This window comes from Lithobates pipiens, unplaced genomic scaffold (assembly GCF_037356315.1).
Source record: "Lithobates pipiens isolate NorthernLeopardFrog02 unplaced genomic scaffold, aLitPip1_a1.2 Scaffold_18, whole genome shotgun sequence".
Classification (NCBI taxonomy): Eukaryota; Metazoa; Chordata; class Amphibia; order Anura; family Ranidae; genus Lithobates; species Lithobates pipiens.
In genome coordinates, this window is record NW_027507758.1 from 413931478 (window position 1) to 413951716 (window position 20239).

General features: G+C 42.9%; 1 protein-coding gene across 5 annotated transcripts in view; it reads right to left on the bottom strand.

Moving 5' to 3' along the window:
- ECT2 (epithelial cell transforming 2) overlaps window positions 1-20239 on the bottom strand; it is a 137423-nt gene that overhangs the window by 68422 nt on the left and 48762 nt on the right. For all 5 annotated transcript variants that reach the window (XM_077487964.1, XM_077487963.1, XM_077487961.1 and 2 more), the window contains 4 exons: window positions 14654-14836; window positions 10636-10725; window positions 6910-7017; window positions 3205-3278 (listed from right to left, as the gene is read on the bottom strand). In XM_077487964.1, the coding sequence (XP_077344090.1) occupies window positions 3205-3278; window positions 6910-7017; window positions 10636-10725; window positions 14654-14836 (455 nt within the window). The remainder of the gene's footprint in view (window positions 1-3204; window positions 3279-6909; window positions 7018-10635; window positions 10726-14653; window positions 14837-20239) is intronic.

The window sequence follows — 20239 nt, forward strand, 5'->3', positions numbered from 1 at the left end:
ATATCACTAGAAAATAAAAGCCTTTTAAAATAAGTTTGGCAGAACTCGATCAGTATCATCAAAGCGGCTTCATTATTATCCCATTAAAGAAGAGAATGTGCGCTGCATTTTGAGATTTCATAATTTGCGACGTCATGAATGTTAATTCTCCATTACGAACACTAGTTTAGAAGACTGACAACTTCTGGCTGCCATTCCATTGGTAATATGGCGTGTGAAATATAGATATATATCTGTGTGTATGTTGTAGGGATCTGTCCCTTAAACATTCGCTTCAGTTTGTCCTTTGCTTTAACTTAATTTGGAGTGCTTCTTTAACCACTTCCATACCAGGCCTATTCTGACACTCCTCTCCTACATGTAAAAATCATAATTTTTTTGCTAGAAAATTACTCAGAAGCCCCAAACATTTTTTTTATTAGACACCCTGGGGAATAAAATGGTGGTCGTTGCAACTTTATCTCATACGGTATTTGCGCAACAATTTTTCAAACGCTTTTTTTGGGGGAGAAAAAAAAAACAAAACAGTAAAGTTATCCCAATTTTTTTGTATAACGTGAAAGATGATTTTATGCAGAGTAAATGGATACCAAACATGTAACGCTTTAATATTGCGCACACTCACGTAATTATGCCAAACTTGGTACTTAAAAATCCCCATAGGCTGACGCTTTAAATTTTTTTTACATGCAAGTTATAGAGGAGGTCTAGTGCTAGAATTGTTGCTTGAGCTCGAATGCATGAAGTGATACCTCACGTGTGGCTTGAGCAGCATTTACATATTTGGGTGGGGCATGTGTGTGCGTTTGCTTCTGAGCACGAGCTACTGGGGACAGGGGAATAAAAAAAAAAAAAAAAAAAAAAAAAAAAAATGTTCTTTATTACAAGGAATGTAAACATCCCTTGTAATAGGAATCGTTTGCGACAGGTCTTCTTTATGGAGTGATGCGGGGTCAATAAGACCCCACATCTCTCCTGCAGGCTGGAAAGCATGAGATTGGTTGGGGAAAAAAAAAAAAAAAAAAAAAATGTTCTTTATTACAAGGAATGTAAACATCCCTTGTAATAGGAATCGTTTGCGACAGGTCTTCTTTATGGAGTGATGCGGGGTCAATAAGACCCCACATCTCTCCTGCAGGCTGGAAAGCATGAGATTGGTTGGGGAAAAAAAAAAAAAAAAAAAAAAAATCACACGATCTCATGCTTAACAGCCACGATCGTGGCTTTGTTTACATCCGCGGCGCGGATGCGACGTCAAAGTCGTGCCCAGGCCTTCGACGCTCATAGAGATGACTGGTGACCAACTGGTCACCGGAAATCTCGATGTCGTCATCCGGCGCTGGCAGATTCTTTCTCCAGGTCCCCGATGGCCGCTGCTATGATCGTTCTTTTGGTGCACAGAATCGCCGTCTGAAAACAAGGATATCTGAATGACGCCTGTAGCTCATTGTGAGGGGAATATCTCCTAAACCATACAGGATACCCGTCTTTCACAGGTATCCTGTTCCCACTTCCGGGAGCCTCAGCCACAGGTATTGATGTCACTGCCCGGGCTCCCTCCTCCTTCTCCGGACACTGGGCCAGTAAGAGAGGAGCCTTACGCAGTAGGGTTTGCGGCGTGAAGCCGCAAGGCTTCACTGCCAGGTTCCCTTACTCGCAATGGAGGCGGCATGCACCCGACAGCTAATGGAATCAGCTGCTGTGCGACATCGCTGGACTCCAGGACAGGCAAGTGTCCGATTATTAAAAGTCAGCAGTATGTGCAGCTGCTTGCTTTTAATTTTTGCAGTGGTGGGCGAACCTCCACTTTAAGATGTGTACCGTATATACTCGAGTATAGGCCGACCCGAATATAAGCCGAGGCCCCCAATTTACCCCCAAAAAAACTGGCAAACTTATTGACTCGTGTATAAGCCGAGGGTGAGACATGCCTGTCCATCCCTGTGTGTGTGTCCGTCCATCCCTGTGTGTCCGTCCATCCCTGTGTGTCCGTCCATCCATCCCTGTGTGTCCGTCCATCCATCCCTGTGTGTGTGTCCATCCATCCATCCATCCCTGTGTGTGTGTGTCTCCATCCATCCATCCATCCCTGTGTGTGTGTGTCTCCATCCATCCATCCCTGTGTGTGTCTCCATCCGTGTGTGTGTGTGTGTGTGTGTGTGTGTGTGTGTGTGTGTGTGTGTGTGTGTGTGTGTGTGTGTGTGTGTGTGTGTGTGTGTGTGTGTGTGTGTGTGTGTGTGTGTGTGTGTGTGTGTGTGTGTGTGTGTGTCCAGCCTACCTTTGTCCCGAGCCTCCGTCCCATGCCTTGCCTCCGTCCCGTGCCTTGCCTCCTTGCATCCGTCCCGTGTCGTGCCTTGCCTCCTTGCATCCGTCCCGTGTCGTGCCTTGCCTTGCCCCCGTCCCGTGCCGTGCCGTCCCGTGCCCTCTTCGTCGGCGGCCATTGTAAAGTTCAAAAGCTGCGCCGCCGCCTTCGCCTGTGATAGGCGGAACACTGAATTTCCCAGCAGCCTGTGTTCCGCCTATCACAGACGTCGTATCATCCTCGTCCGTAGTACGAGGATGATACGATGTCCGTGATAGGCGGAACACAGGCTGCTGGGAAATTCAGTGTTCCGCCTATCACAGGCGAAGGCGGAGCCGGAGGCGCGGCTTTTGAATAGAATGGCCGCTGTCTGTCTGCTCGACACGCTGATCGAGCGGGCAGACAGCGATGACTCGAGTATAAGCCGAGGGGGGCACTTTCAGCCTCAAAAAAGAGGCTGAAAATCTCGGCTTATACTCGAGTATATACGGTATATTACTTACTAATAGGTGTGAAGAGTGACAAATATATGTGTATTAACAATTCTATGAAAGTGGGTTTGTCTTTAATGAGAACAAGCAAAGGGTGGACATTTTTCTATTTTATTTTTCTATTGGTTTAATATTCTAACCATTACCTGGTCATATCCTAATATATTGCATTTAAGATACTGAACCAGGTAATACAGACAAGTTATGCATTATTCTGTGGACTTCAATCTGCATGGCACCCCGCAGGGCTCTGTGTGTCGGGGAGTCTGGAACAAAGTGCTGGCGCAGGTGAGTATAGGAGGAGTAATAATTAGGGAGTGCAGTCTTGATAGAAATGAACCATTAATGGGTTGTAGTATCCTTTCATGTGTAAATCAATTATTTTGGACTGTGTGACACAAATATACTCACAGTTCATTCCTTTTTTCCCAGGCTTTTAAAATCCAGTTAGCCTTCATGATAGGAGTGCCCAGACTGACAGCAACCTATGGAGGAGAAACTATTTTGTTTGTACTTTAAACAGAGACCACCTACTACTGAATATTGCCAACATTTCACCTAACAGGCATTAAAGACAAAACAAATCATGCAGTTACTGTACATGATGCCTCTGTAGCATCAGTAAGAATGGTTTACAATTTTCTTTGTGAATAAGGGGGGGGGGGGAAACACTGCGCTAAACCATAAACATATATAAAATATGTACTACCAATGAGGAAGAAAAAGCAACAGTGACTATAAGTCAAAAATAAATGTCCACTGGTATCAGTCCACTTTAGAGGGCTTTACCTTCCAGCACCAGTTTGCAATCACAATGGCTCCTGAGTGGTGGACACATATACCATACGGCAATGCGTCGTGCGAGCTTGAGAGGCTATGGTAGCCAAAGATGGTGAATGCCCAGCTTGATGGTATCCCCCAAGATATGGATTGGATCCACGATTCCAGGCTGGCGTTTCCAAGGTGGATAGACAACCAAAATCAATCTCTCAAGGTTAATCCGAGGATGTTTGTCAGATGCCAAACATGAGAGAGAAAAAGATATGGAGGCACTCCACATAGTATAGATCAACCAATCAAGGTTTATTGAGATAAAAAAAAAAAAAAAAAAAAATCATGCAATATAAAAAGCAATATGGGAAGCAGAAAATGCTGGGCTACGTGTTTTGACTGCAACATTTTCTACTGGGGCATAACCTGACCCCCCCATAATACACACACACACACACACACACACACACACACACACACATACATATATACACATACACACACACACACACACACACACACACAAATGCAATATTGGACCATTGGGAAGGACCGCCCCCATCATGGCTGATCCGGAAATGACCCAATTCCACCCAACAAAAATGTGTATATTATTGCACCAAGTACATTCTCATTGTTAAACATAGTAATAATAGACATATTGAAAGAAGTCACCTTAATAGAAACCCAGGAAGTGTAAATACTAATACCACCACAAGTAAAATTCATATCTAGCGGCTGGAGAGCAAGTGCCAGCAACATGTCCGCTCCGTTTGCGTTCCACGCCTCAGAGGAAACCGAAAGTGACGAAAAGGTCACTTCTGCTCAAACCAACTGTTGGGCCAGTATATATAAAATCATGCATGCAGCAGTAAAGGCAATAAGTAATAGAAGGCACATCCTCCCCCTAAATCAAAAGTGGGCGAGAAGGAGGCACTATATAGTAACTGGAGCACAAACACTGTCTAATCCGTCCAGTTTGCGCTCCAAGCTTCATAAAATGGAAAGCAGAAGTGGCGAGAGCGTCACTCACCCTCACAGCCTCATTGTGAATGCCGGAAGCGACAATATGCAACGAGTGGCGTCTCTCGCTCCTTCCGTCCACACAACAAACAAAGGCAGCGTCTCCACCCAGCCACATGGAACACCAATAGAGATATAAAACACGGTAACGCCCATTGGCACTCCACCCGTCCTCAGACGTACAGCATCCACCAGGCACTGACGGGTTAGCATCAGAAGTAAGGGGGAAGATCCGTCCAAAACTTCTGTTTTTGTCATTTTTAACTATACATATTAAGTTTGTATGGTGCCTTGGGAAGTTTCTCCCTTGGGATGTTTTGGACGGATCTTCCCCCTTACTTCTGATGCTAACCCGTCAATGCCTGGTGGATGCTGTACGTCTGAGGACAGGGGGAGTACCAATGGGTGTCACCGTGTTTTATTTCTCTATTGGTGATGTCCATGTGACTGGGTGGAGACGCTGCCTTTGTTGCGTGGACGGAAGGAGCGAGTGATGTCACTCGCAGCCTTCCGGACACAAAGAATGAGGCTTGCACCGGCGGCGTGGTGGTTTGGGGGGGGGGGAGTGACGCATATCGTTGCTTCCGGCGTTCACAAGGCTGTGAGGGTAAACATTTCTGCGCCTTAGGCTGCTTTCACACTGGGGCGGGAGCAGCGTCGGTGGTAAAGCGCCGCTATTTTTAGCGGCGCTTTACCGTCGTTTTAGCGGCGGTCTGCGGGCGCTAGCGGGGTGGTTTTAAGCCCCGCTAGCGGCCGAAAAAGGGTTAAACCCGCCCGCAAAGCGCCGCTTTGCCGGCGGTATTGCCGCGGTGTACCATTGATTTCAATGGGTAGGAGCGGTATAGGAGCGGTGAATACACCGCTCCTTCACCGCTCCAAAGATGCGGCTAGCAGGACTTTTTTCACCGTCCTGCCAGCGCATCGCTCCAGTGTGAAAGCCCTCCGGCTTTCACACTGGAGTTAAAGGGGCCGTTTTTAGCGCTGTAACGCCTGAATACTGCCCCAGTGTGAAAGCAGCCTTAGCGGAAGTGACGCTCGTCACTTCCACTTTTCATTATGAGGCTTGGAGTGCAAACTGGATGGCTTAGACACTGTGCGTTTGCACTACAGTTACTATATAGTGCCTCTTTCTCTCCCAATTTTGATTTAGGGGGGAGGATGTGCCTTTTATTACTTATTGTCTTTACTGCTGCATGCACGGTTTTATATATACTGGCCCAACAGTTGGTTTGAGAGGAAGTGACCTTTTTGTCACTTCTGGTTTCCTCTGAGGCATGGAACACAAGCGGAGCGGACATGTTGCTGGCACTTGCTCTCCAGCCGCTAGATATGAATTTTACTTGTGGTGGTATTAGTATTTACACTTCCTGGGTTTCTATAAAGGTGAATTCTTTTAATACGTCTATTATTACTATGTTTAACAATGTGGATGTATTTAGTGCAATAATATACACATTTTTGATGGGTGGAATTGGGTCATTTCCAAGTCAGCCATGATGGGGGTGGTCCCTCCCAATGGTCCAATATTGCATTATTGTTTAGTCTATATATAGTGGCAATATTGGGGGGGGGGGGTCAGGCTATGCCCCAGTAGAAGACTGCAGTCAAAGCGCGTAGGCCCAGCATTTTCTGCTTCCCACATTGCTTTTTATATATCACGCAATTTTTTTGTGCGTTTTAGGCGTTTTTAAATCTCAATAAACCTTCATTGTTTGATCTATACTATGTGGAGTGCCTTCATATCTTTTTCTCTCTCATGTTTGGCATCTGACGAACATCCTCGGATTAACCTTTGAGAGATCGATTTTGGTTGCCCATCCACCTTGGAGTCGCCAGCCTGGAATCGTGGATTCTGACCGAAGTGGACGTGGATCCAATCCATACCTTGGGGGATACATCAAGCTGGGCATTCACCATCTTTGACTACCATTGAATTATAGTCACTGTTGCCTTTTCTTCTTTTCTATACGATTAAGGACTTGTGACTTTTTGCATCTTAATTCACGATTTTTTAGCGCTACACTTTTATTATTTTTTAATACAATTTTCTCTGGACTACAGAACATCCTATTCATATGCAGCACAGATGTGTAGAGGAGAATCTTTTCTGTTGTCCTTAAACTTCCTGTACTTTACAGAAGTAACATTTCTGCTCCTCTATGCAGGCAGTATTGTGAGTGAGCATAGTTACCCTAGGACAGAACGCCTGTTATTAGCAGGATCATCAGATGAAAATAGACAAACCCAGAAAGAAACTAGTGCAGAATGAATTCTGAAAGCATTGCAAAACAAACTAGACTTGTACTGTACAGTAGGACATACCCGAAATTTATCTCCATGAGTAGAGTTGGCAATAAGGTGGGTCACTTTAGAGCTAAAGTCTTTTCGTATAGTACCTCCCATATGATGTACTAAAGTTACAAGTTTTACCTGAAAGAAAGAAAGAAAAAAAAAAGAAAAAATTATGGTGCAATGCATAACATTCATACAAACATACATATAGTAGTGTTTTCTCTACAGAAAAACACAAGACATAAAGGCCATTTTCATGGATGCAGTAGTTCTAAAGTAGCTATGCATAGTTGTGCACAACAAGCAGCAAACAGTTTGAGGTTTGAATGGAAGTAGTGGTTTTTGTCCCCTGCCACATCTCTACTCCCAGTATTTTTCCATAAATTTTGTAGGTTAAAACATATGCCAGATTAATAGGAGGAACATTTTACATCTGAGGTAAGGGTACCCAGAAAAAAAAAAAATAAGTCTTCCAGTGAGGAAATCATGTTAGGTTATCCACTCTTGAGTGCTTCTGAATCTTTTTGGATGGGCCTAAACTGGTACAGCCAATTGAAATGTACCATATTCTGCACTATATCCTGGTCAAACCAGAAGGCAGGCTATTAACTGGCATATGGAGCGTGACTGTGGGGTCTTGCCATTAGGCACTGAGTCAAAGCAAAGAAATGGTGGAAGACACCAGGATAGAAAGAAACTAACAGCAAAGAAGAGCAGAAAGGAAGGTTATGAAATATTTTGCTGATATTTAGGATAGAGCTGGAAAGAAGCGATGGCAGTAAAAAGCAGGTCTTGTAGAATAGATCTGTATATGTTGTTGCCATCAGCTTTTCCCAAGATTTTAATACCCAGGAGGAATTGCAGGAAAAAGTAGAAAAAAAAAAAAAAAAAAAAAAAAAAAAGGGAGGGAGGGAGTTGGAGCCTCAAAATATGGCATTTACAGTTGTAGTAGTAGTAGTAGTGGGGTGGACACCTAAATACCGGATGTAGTTTTGTGCCCTCATTTGGGGAAATTAGTTTGAAATTGTAAATCATGTAGAGGGGGGATAGCCTCCACAGCAACACAAACAGCAGGCAGCACACTGCTCTCTCTGCTGGAAAATATTTCCTTGCCAGCCATCAAAATTGTCCGTTTGTGGGGGTTATAAAATATCTACCCTTCTGAGGTACTATCCCCTTTAAAAAATATAGATTAAGATTCAAGAAATTGTGTGGCACTTTAAATATACCTCCTTGGGTATAATATAAGCAGAGACACTGGTTATACAAAAACATTTTTATTGAAAATATCACAAATATAAAAAAAGTTTAAAGCGCATATGCACAGGTTAGTCACCCAAGATAATGTCTTTCCTGGCTTTAGGATCCATGTCTTTAAATAGTTTACATTTTTAAATATAACCAGTTGGTCTCTTATTATACCCAAGGCAGTACATCTTGATAATTGGCACAGTATAGGGTTCTGGGCCAGGCTATGGTACAACAATGGATTTCAATTTGGTACGGGAAGGGGTTGAGGAACAGAATGGGGAAACAAACATACCGTATATACTCGAGTATAAGCCGAGATTTTCAGCCTCTTTTTTGAGGCTGAAAGTGCCCCCTCGGCTTATACTCGAGTCACCGCTGTCTGACTGCTCGATCAGCGTATCGAGCAGACAGACGGCGGACATTAAAATTCAAAAGCCGCGCCTCCTTCTCCGCCTCCGCCTGTGATAGGCGGAACACTGAATTTCCCAGCAGTCAGTGTTCCGCCTATCACGGACATCCGTTCATTCTCATACTACGGACGAGTATGAGAGGATGTCCGTGATAGGCGGAACACAGGCTGCTGGGAAATTGAGTGTTCCGCCTATCACAGGCGGAGGCGGAGAAGGGAGGCGCGGCTTTTGAATTGTAGAATGGCCGCCGAGAAGAGCGGCGATCCTGGAGCGGCGATCCATCGGCACGACACGGGACGGAGGAGGCACGGGACAGAGGAGGCACGGGACAGAGGAGGCACGGGACAGAGGAGGCACGGGACAGAGGAGGCACGGGACAGAGGAGGCACGGGACAGAGGAGGCACGGGACAGAGGAGGCACGGGACAGAGGAGGCACGGGACAGAGGAGGCACGGGACAGAGGAGGCACGGGACAGAGGAGGCACGGGACAGAGGAGGCACGGGACAGAGGAGGCACGGGACAGAGGAGGCACGGGACAGAGGAGGCACGGGACAGAGGAGGCACGGGACAGAGGAGGCACGGGACAGAGGAGGCACGGGACAGAGGAGGCACGGGACAGAGGAGGCACGGGACAGAGGAGGCACGGGACAGAGGAGGCACGGGACAGAGGAGGCACGGGACAGAGGAGGCACGGGACAGAGGAGGCACGGGACAGAGGAGGCACGGGACAGAGGAGGCACGGGACAGAGGAGGCACGGGACAGAGGAGGCACGGGACAGAGGAGGCACGGGACAGAGGAGGCACGGGACAGAGGAGGCACGGGACAGAGGAGGCACGGGACAGAGGAGGCACGGGACAGAGGAGGCACGGGACAGAGGAGGCACGGGACAGAGGAGGCACGGGACAGAGGAGGCACGGGACAGAGGAGGCACGGGACAGAGGAGGCACGGGACAGAGGAGGCACGGGACAGAGGAGGCACGGGACAGAGGAGGCACGGGACAGAGGAGGCACGGGACAGAGGAGGCACGGGACAGAGGAGGCACGGGACAGAGGAGGCACGGGACAGAGGAGGCACGGGACAGAGGAGGCACGGGACGGAGGCTTGGGACACAGGTAGGCTGGACACACACACACACACACACACACACACAAGGCTGCACGGACACACACACACACACACACACACACACACACACACACGGATGGATGGATGGATGGGATACACACACACACAGGGATGGATGGATGGATGGATGAATACACACACACACACACACACAGGGATGGATGGATGGATGGACGGACACACACACAGGGATGGATGGATGGATGGATGGATGGACACACACACAGGGATGGATGGACGGACACACACACAGGGATGGACGGACACACAGGGATGGACAGCCATGTCTCACCCTCGGCTTATACACGAGTCAATAAGTTTTCCAGTTTTTTGGGGGTAAATTGGGGGCTTCGGCTTATATTCGGGTCGGCCTATACTCGAGTATATACGGTAATGAAAATCCTAATATCTACATGTTGGCCATCAGATCAACCAAGAAAAAAAAAAAAAAAAAAAAAAAGTTTCAGGACAAGTTTGATAACTGGAGAAGAGCAGGCAGAGTTATCAGGACAGATAGAGAACTGACCATGATGTGCTCTCCTGCCTAGTGTGGTCAGTTTCTAAAAGAAAAGCAGAGGGATTAGCAGGAATAAAAAAATAAAAACCTCACACAAGTACATGTTACAACAGGCACATATCAGGAATATGAATGTTGGTTTTGCATATTCTTAAGATGGCCTTGGAACCATTACCTTTCCCTTTTTAAAGGCGTCCGTTTTGTTTTTTTAATCATTTAAAAATTACATTAAGATATGAACTTTCCACTGTATTAGCCTATAAACCATACTGATGCTATTATTTCTGTGTATGAGTAGCTTTAGAACAGAAATGCTTCAGGCTTTAGCATTATTATATCTGAACTGATGTCTACAGCAATCTGAATATCCATCACTTCTTTCTCTAGAAACAAACTCATTGCTCACAAATGCACAGAAGGAAAAAAAAATAAAAAAAAACTCAAACTCACCAGTTCTTCTTTTTTTCTGAAGCCAGTAAAGCACAGGACAAGATTGAGCATGCTGGCACAGTACAGAGGTCTAGATGTAAACGGTAAAGACTAGAAAAAGAGGGAGAGTAACAATTCACTTTCTTTAAAGACGCATTAAAAAATAAATAAAAATCTGTCAGGGTCAAGATATAGAACATGTATGAAAAATAAAAATTTGCATAGAGGATGGGTAAGCAGCCAACATGCCACTAGAAGTAGCCTGCAAAATAAAACAAACAAAAAAGTGTTGCTCTGAAGTGAGCCGTTAGGCCTCATGTACACTGCTGCTGGTAAACTGACGTTTAGGGGCAGTTGCGCATTTTTTTGAACTGCTCCTGAACTCTCCTCTATGTTATCTTATCAGTACATGTACGCAGGGTCATTTATAGTAATTTCTAGGTAGTTGCGTTTAGAGGCTTTTTTGGAACCCAAAAATGCATTCAGAAGCTGTGTTTAGAGGCATTTCAAATGCCAAACGAGGCTACTCGCAATTAGGTCTAGTAGCATTTTAAAAAATGGAAACATTTTATTACTTTTGAGCCTGGAAAAAGCTAAAAACACACCAAAAACGCAATTATCACTGTATGCAAGCTCGATATACACCATGTGATGTCCCCCTCATCAACAAATTATGCTGTACAATACAAGACTTGCATTGCTTGAAACTGAAGTTGAATAGCAATTTCACTCACCCGTCAACCATTGAGAATTTTACCCGATGACCCCCACATTGAGCTTGAGACCCTAATGTCTGGCTGTTTGCATTTCTTTATGATCCAACATGTTATAAAGTTTTCCAGCTATCTAATGATACATACAATGGTCTCTTCCTTCCCCACAGCCTATAACCCTATATCAATCTCTCACGTCTTATGCAAAATAGATGGGGGGGTCTAACCTTTTCCAAGAGAATGTCAAAGGTGGCAAATGCATGTAAAATTTAAAAACAATTATCTGGGTAATTAAGCAGCTGAACATATTAGAAAAGTATCCTGTGGACATGCGTTGAGCCATCAATGGATGTGTCCAGTAGCGACAAACTCTTGTTCTCTCACACAATATTCTAAGTCTTTGGAGCCTCAGCAAAAGCATCAGAAGCATTTCCTCACACATGCCAATATTGAGATCCATATTAAACCAACCAATAAATAACAGCTAACTACAAGCACACTGCTTTATCAGCTGCTACTCACACTGTTCTCTCACAGAATGGCTGAAATAGTTAATACTGGTTTTTAGTGCTTTCTAATCATTTGGAAGGGTCTCCCAAGGTTATCTTAAGTAAAACACAACTTTTAAACTCTGCTAAAGACATGTTTTTTTAAAACATGGATTACTAGCTGTGATGTTCCAGTGTTCAGGAGAGGTTGAGAAACTTCCCGTGTACATGGAGCCCAAGTGAAACAAAAAAGTTGCAAAAAAAAAATAAAAAAAAAAATAAAAAGAAGAAAAAAAAAAAAAAGGTAATTGGAAAAATGCAGCGACATCGATGAATATAAATCAAACAAAAATGTAAAATTGCAATGCAAGATTAAAAACATCTAAGCCAAGTCTATATAGAAAAAAAAAAAAAAAAAGTGAAAGTCTCTTGTACGGTCCCAAGGTGGATCTTGAAGGTAAAAATCAAAGTGGTAGTAATCACGCACCATATAGCACATGGGTCAAACAGGCAGTCTTGAGGAATCGTCTTAAAACGGGATAGCACGCTAATGGAATAGTAAGAAAATTCTACTCAATGATAGACCGGGATGCAATCTTGGGCTCCAAAGTATGTGATAAATCACATCATATGGTGTGCACGAAAAACAAATGATCCGCACATAGTGCGGTACTGTATTGCTGCAAGTGTAAACCCCCTTTTTTAGGCCATTAAACGTCATACAGTATCACACTGTGTGCAGATCATTTGTATTTAATGCACACCATATGTAATTTAAAGTCATACTTTGGAGCCCAAGTTTGGATCCCTGTCCATCAGGTGGAATCTTTACTACTACTATTGTTCCATTAGTGTGATATCCTGTTTGAGGCAATTCCCTCAAGACTGCCTGTTTGACCCACGTGCTATGCGGTACATGTGTCCACCAAATCAGGTAAGCGTGATTACTACCACTTTGATTTTACCTGCAAGATCCACCTTGGACCGCACAAGAGACTTTCATTTTGTTTCGATATGGACTTTGCTTAGAGGTTTTTAATTACATGTTGGAATTTTTACTTTTGTTTGTGATTATATTAATTTATCACTGTGATTTTCCATTTATCGTTACACAATTTTGATTTACTTACTGTTCACTTTAGTGTCACATTTTTGTTTTTTTATAGAGATATAAAAGCTGCCAAGATTTTAAACCCTTTGTGCCTAAGGGTAAAACAAATGTTAACGCCCGAGTAGGCGTCTGATGTGTTTGTAAAACTGTATATATCACCACGACTACATTGTGTATCCAGGTGGATTACACGGCATTTGTTCAGGACAAATGAGGCTCTCATTTGGTGGTAAATGTTGACCAATATCTCAACTTTTTTTTTTTTGTAATAAAAAAAAAAAAAAAAAAAAAAGAAGTAGTATCTATAAATATTTTCTATTTTTATTTATTTAGCTGTAATTCCATAACCTTCCACCAACGAATGACCCAAAATAAAAAGTCTCCCGCTCCGGACGACCGCAGCGATTCCACATGTGTAGGTCAGTTGTTGTATGTACCCATAGTACAGCCCAGAAACAATAGTATGAATTTTGTGCTTTTTTTTTATCCTACCTAAAAACACACTGACCAAAAAAAAAAAAAAATCCTGCTCAAAATATATATCAACTGACCGTGGACCCTTACTTGGACGCAAACACTAACCTTGGCACTGACCCAGATCAAACCTTGATCTAGCTATTCTATTTTTTTTTTTTTTTTTTAAAGATACTTTTTTTTTCTCCTTTCTGCAGGGAGAGGGCAATGTATCTTTCCCCTCTATTCACAAAGAGAAACACAGGCGTGGGATCCACAGTGACTGATCACTGTGATGGTCAGAGGGTATAACAACAATCAGGTGGCCCGGAAAACAAAACTCTCTGGGTACTGATAGTTAGTATGGGACCAAGGGCTCCTGCTGAGACACCAGGCTCTGTGCTGTGCAGCGCACTCCCAGCACAGACAGATACACATATGCTGCCCCCACGGAAAAGAGCCCAGTCCAGTGGGGCCGTATATACACATACAGTTGATGTGAAGGGATTATAAAAGCAGGACTATAATCCTCAGCCTTGTTTCCTGATCTAGCAATTCTCCGACCTAGAATAAGTATACAGTTAGATCTGACTATAATTAGTTGGTTATATTCTTGTTCCACTTTATCACTAGTGAAGCCAAGTGAACTGTCCTGAATAGTGGTGCAGGCAGGCGAAAGGGAAAAAAAAAGGGTTTATTTGGTGCACGTGTCATCCTGGCGCACCCGTCAGAGTCAGCCCCCAACCCACAAGAGTCATGAGATGCAGCCTCACCAGTGCCTGGCATCACAATCTTATGCTGTGCCACAGAGCTGGATCTGAATCACTGTGTAGCCGATGTAACGATGTCCCTCTTGTGATAGACGACACACTAATCCAATGCTGGGACTTATTGTGCCGTGTGTCATAGGAGGCGGGACATCGGCTTCACAGCCATTCAGATCCAGCTCTGACACAGCATCAGATCGCACTACCAGGCAGTGGCAGGCTGCACCTCATGGGCACTGATGAGACCGCATTGATCTCTTGTATCATGTCTGCAGTCTGACCATTTCCTTTACCATGTCTGCTAGAGGTGCACAAAATGGAAATTTTTCTAACAATATTAGCAATGTATTTAAGTAAGATTTCCGATATGATACAAGAGATGGGCAGAGATTGCATTTTTCTTCGTAGTCTTATTTTTAACCAGTTACATAGTTCCATGTTTGATTTTAACAGAAAGTAACAGTATCAAATGTTAAGTGGCTATATACTGTAGTTAATAAGTTGTACCTCTCCCTTCTGTGCACAATACAGGATGATTGGTGGACCAACCACTCTGCAGTCAGCTTTATACAGATATTGGAATGAAGGATGCTGAAAATCTGAGATGACAAACACATTCTCGAACTCTGGGGCATCGGTTTCCACATACTCTTCCACTGCTTCAGTTATGATGTGCGGGAGTTTGATTTCCTGCATTTTCATAAAGGAAAAATCAACTCGTTAGTACACTGGGACTTGCAGTGCATGCCATAATATAATAAAACACATTACAAGGCATTTTAACTCAACCTTTGTGGATGTTTGCACTTCCTATAAATGCCAAATACAAACCAACAAATATTCTCCAAGGTAGTCTATTCCTCTGCAATAAATCACATATACAAACACGTGCTGATGGTGTGTCCTTGATGCCCTGTGGGAGGGCGAAACGTTGACGCCGTTTCCGGGAATACTGACGTCAGTTCCGGTCGTTTGGAACGCATGCTACCAACGACGGTTTCGTAAGATCTGTTCCATGCTCATTGCTCGTTATAATACCTCTTTTTGTAAGTGCCCATCTTTTGTTTAAATTAATCTATTTTTAATGGTACTTCACTGTTAGTACCATTTTTTACTTCTGGGTACGTGTCTATATAGCTCAAACTCTTCATTGAGGAACCCTGGATCTGCTGACCTGGCTTTCCACACACCATCCTAAAGACACCCATACCAAGCCTAAACTGACCCTCCAGACTGAAATGCTGGGGGTCACGTGGATCTGTTGAGTGGGGACACATTAGGGGGTGTTGTGCACCTGAAGTTTTTCACATATCTTTCTTTGTTCACTTTGGATTGGAGCACCGTGAGTTACTGGTTTTGGACTGTGTTGGTTTATCATATTTTTGAACTTTTATTCAGTATGTTTGCAAGCGCTGTATTTATGTTTTATAATAAATCATACCTTATAAAGCTTTAAAATGATAAACTATACACAGTTCAGGTGATCATTTTGGTTCTACACATCTTTCTGCCACAGATTGAAAATAATCACCACAAAGTACAGTAGATGGCATTTATCATACTATAAATGACAGCTACATTAGAAAAAATAAAGTCTCCTAAATGGTTAGTGTAAAAAGGAATGAAGGTGGCAGGCTGGATTGATTTTTTTTGAAGACTCCCTTTAAACACATGACTATACCACCCAACATGCCATCTCCACTTTCTCTATTTGGCTTCTATGAGGCATCTATAAAAATTTACCCACAGCCTTGGTGTGAATTGTGATGTTAGATCAATCTGTTCCATTCGGTTCTAATAGAAAACTGACAGACATTAATTTCATGTACACTTCAGTTGTTAGAGGGCAATAATGTGGCCCCTATGTATCAGAGGAGTCCTTTTTTGCCTTTTTTTTAGTGTGGATACATTAATTATGCTTAATAAACTACTGTGTTTAATGATTTAATAATTTGCTGACATTGTTATAAGTGTAAGAGGTCTAGTATTCCAGTCAGCTGCATGAACTCATGCTGAATGTTTCCCAGCTCCCAAGAAGCAATACCAGCAAATCGGACCTTTGTAGCTGTATAGAACTACAGATTGATATGTGACAGTGTGGCACTCTCAAGACACAACAGGGTTGATTTACTAAAAATGGAAAGTGCAAAATCTGGTACAGCGCTACACAGAAACCAATCAGCTTTCAGTTTTTTTTTTTTTGTCAAAGCTTAGATGAAAAAGCTGAAGAACCCGATTTTCTATCATGCACAGCTGCAAAAGATTTTGTACTCTGTTTTAGTAAAATCAACCCCATAGTGTTATTGTTAGATCATGCAGCTGGCAGGGTAGGAATGGTAAAACCTTTCTTGGCCCAACACCTAACTTCCAAGGTCTAAAATCTTCAAAGGGTTAAAAAAGGACTATACTAGTAGAAACCATTATTAGCTGTACTATTTTTGATCATCATCAAGTAGATATGAAAATATCAGCAAAATAGACTGATTACACACATACTTGATTAAACCCAAAAATGCCTAGTTCCCTTTACATGACTGTAGCCATCTTGGTAGGAATTTCTGATCCCACCATGTTGCTTTTCAAAATACCTGAGTGACAACGTTACTACTGTCTTGCTGCAATGCATCTACACAATGCGAGTGGCTAAATTTACTCACCTGCTAAATATACAGAAAAAAAAAAAAAAAAAAGAAAAAAATGATGAAGGGAAAGTGGGTAATTTAGAGTGCGTAGCATACTGAAAAACCTAAATTCAGCAAGTAGCAGCGCTTTATTTCCATTATTAAAAAGGTTCAAGAAGTAATTTATAAACTTGGGTAAAAGTCAGAATCAGAAAAATTTCAGGACATAGTCAAGAAAAAAATAAAAAATAAATAAAAATAAATGATATTAGTAGCAATAAAGACACTAACGTTTCTGCGCACTGTGACCCTACCTACCAGTACTTTAACAATGGTTCCCACCAAACCTGAAATAAGTGAATCAATCAAATAAAGCTCAAAAAAATAAAACCCCTACAAAAAAATTGTGCATGTGTGACCTTTTAAGAAAATCATTACAAACAGGGATTTTAATGCAAAACTAAGCATACATGGTGGTTTATTTACTAAAATCGGAGTGTGCAAAATCAGGTTAACAGCTGTGCATACATAGTAGTCAGCCAGCTGGTAACTTCAGCTTATTAAAGTAGAACTATAGGCAAAACAATTTTCTTCATTTTGGATAGAGCAAGAGTTCTAACCAGTCAGATTTTTTTTTTTTTTTTTTTTTTTGGCCGTGTCCCATTGCAGAGATTTCCCTTCACTTTCTGTCTTATAGTCAAACAGGAAGTGAGAGGAAATCCAGGTCACCAGAACTAGTCCCCAATGGAAGATTTTCCCTCCATTAATTTTCACGAGAAAAGGCAAAAAATATGGGATTTTCCGTTACTTCCATTGATAACGGTAAACAGGACAAAGAGGGTAGATCTCCTTAAGTGTCGCAGAAAGAAAATAAATAAATAAATAAATAAAATAAAACACAAGTATTCTAATCCCTTTCTACTATATCCAAAAAATAAAGGTTTTGGCTTTAGTTATACTTTAAAGTGTTACTAAACCCACAACAGTAAAATCAGTATGTATATGCAGTAAAGCATGCTTGTTATACTTGGTGTGGAACCTAAGGGGTTAAAGAGGAAGTAAACCCTAATGGGTTTACTTCCTCTTTCATTCCCTGCAAAGGCAAATTATAATGGACTACTATGCATCGCATAGTAGCCCATTATGTGTCACTTACCTGACACAGGAGCCAGCGATGTCACCGCTGTCCCCTGTAGTCCGGAGCATCCATCTTTTCGGTGGGGTCTCACAGCTCCGCCGCTGTCATTCGGCGGAGCCGCGTTGACGTCACTCCTGTGCATGCGCACGGGAGCCGACGCGCTTGGCAGCTCTGTTGTTGGAAATGCCGCGCTCAGTGCGCCGCTGTCTACGGCGCATGCGCCGTAGACAGCGGTGCCTGTCTTCGGGCAAATATCTCCTAAACCGTATAGGTTTAGGAGATATTTCTTGGACCTACAGGTAAGCCTTAATCTAGGCTTACCTGTAGGTCAAAGTGGTTTGTAAGGGTTTACAACCACTTTAATCCTCTGCATTGTGTAAAAAGGCTGTTTGATCTTGTCTCATTTGATCATCCCCTTCCACTGTCCCCAATCCATTTCCTGATAAGACCAAGCATTTAGAGGCACTTGGCACATGCTCAGTTTGGTGTGTATTGCTAGAGTTCTCTTTTTTTCTTGGGAGGATGCATGTGATCAGCACAAGGCCAATCAGCACGATCTGGACAGAGGGTCAGGTGTGAATTTTTGTCCCTGAACCCAAAAATGCACAGGATACTTTTGGAATCCGCTCCGTGGCCACCCTGGACCTGTGTGAACCTGCTCCATTGAGAGCAGTCACTCTCGACTGTCCCACGAGTTGGATGCGGAAAAAATCTCATCCAATTCGCACATATGTTAACCAAGCCTCAGTAAATCAACCCCATTGTAAAGTACAAACCAAAGTCTCTTACCCATCTCAGCTTCAGGCAATCTGTGCTCTCCAACCATATATTTTGCAGTGCAAATAGATATAAAAAAAAAAAAAAAAAAAAGCACACACACACACTATACATTGGTGCCTCAGAGTAGTGTTCCAGTGCTCTACCTCATTAAGAATTTATCTCAATATATAATCACAGAATTCCTGTGCCAAACATCACCTAGATATCCTCATCGATGGTGGGCGTTGGCTCACCTAGAGAGAAGGGCCCTGCAATTATTGGCGTTCATCAAGCACAAAGGAGACCCAAATAATTAAATATGCTGCCACTGCTTCGCCCTCCAGATTCTAAGCGCTTATGTTCTAGGACAGTGATGGCGAACCTTGGCACCCCAGATGTTTTGGAACTACATTTCCCATGATGCTCAACTACACTGCAGAGTGCATGAGCATCATGGGAAATGTAGTTCCAAAACATCTGGGGTGCCAAGGTTCGCCATCACTGTTCTAGGAAGTTATGCAGCTCTGAATAACTTCAAGGTCAACTCTACTTCCATTTCACAAATCATACTCAGAAAAACAAGGAGACTCCTAGTGCTCACTGAAACAATGATTTATTGTAGTACAAAAAAACTCTATAAAGATGCAACACATCCGAAGATGAATCAATCCATCAGAAGAGAGTCAGAAACAGCACATAATATTCTAATTATAGACAATCACAATAGTGTACAATGAATGGTAAGATACTTCCTCAATAAATTTATAATCATATAAATTCACAATGTATATATGTTGAGTAGATTACAAACTCTGTCTCATTTTATGTCCATCTAGAAATTAGCGCTTGATGGTGAGTTTATTAATCTCGCAATAATTCAACATAGTTCGTTAAACTCTTGACATATATTGCACCATTGCCCGAAATACACCTCCACGCGTGCACACATGCAAACACCGCAGAAAGTCGGTGCCAGTGAGGAGTCCCCCTTAGGTATTTCTCTTACCAGACTCAGCTGGTTTCACAGATCTTATCAAGAAATCCTGTTAGATGTAAATGCACGTTTCCTTTCCCTTCATATACCGCACCACTCGATCTCCGGAAGAAGGATAATTACAAAGAAAAGCACATATAGTGTAATTCCATTAAACAAACAAGGTGCTTTATTAAATTAAAAAAACGTCAAACATTGCACTCACAAACGTTAAAACTTTCAAAACGTAGATTCAATACATGGATTATCAGCTAGGCTCAGATAGGAACAGCTAGGTTACAGGATGGTCCTACCGCCCTCAGCAATGGATCGCTCCCCGCTGATATCTCCCAGCTCGGTCCCTCTCCTCTTATCTCTCCTATCACTCCTGCTGTGTTAAACTCGTATGGTTCCACCCTGACACGTTTCGTCGTATTGACATCTGAGACCGAGCCGGGAGATATCAGCGGGGAGCGATCCATTGCTGAGGGCGGTAGGACCATCCTGTAACCTAGATGTTCCTGATAATCCATGTATTGAATCTACGTTTTGAAAGTTTTAACGTTTGTGAGTGCAATGTTTGATGGTTTTTTAATTTAATA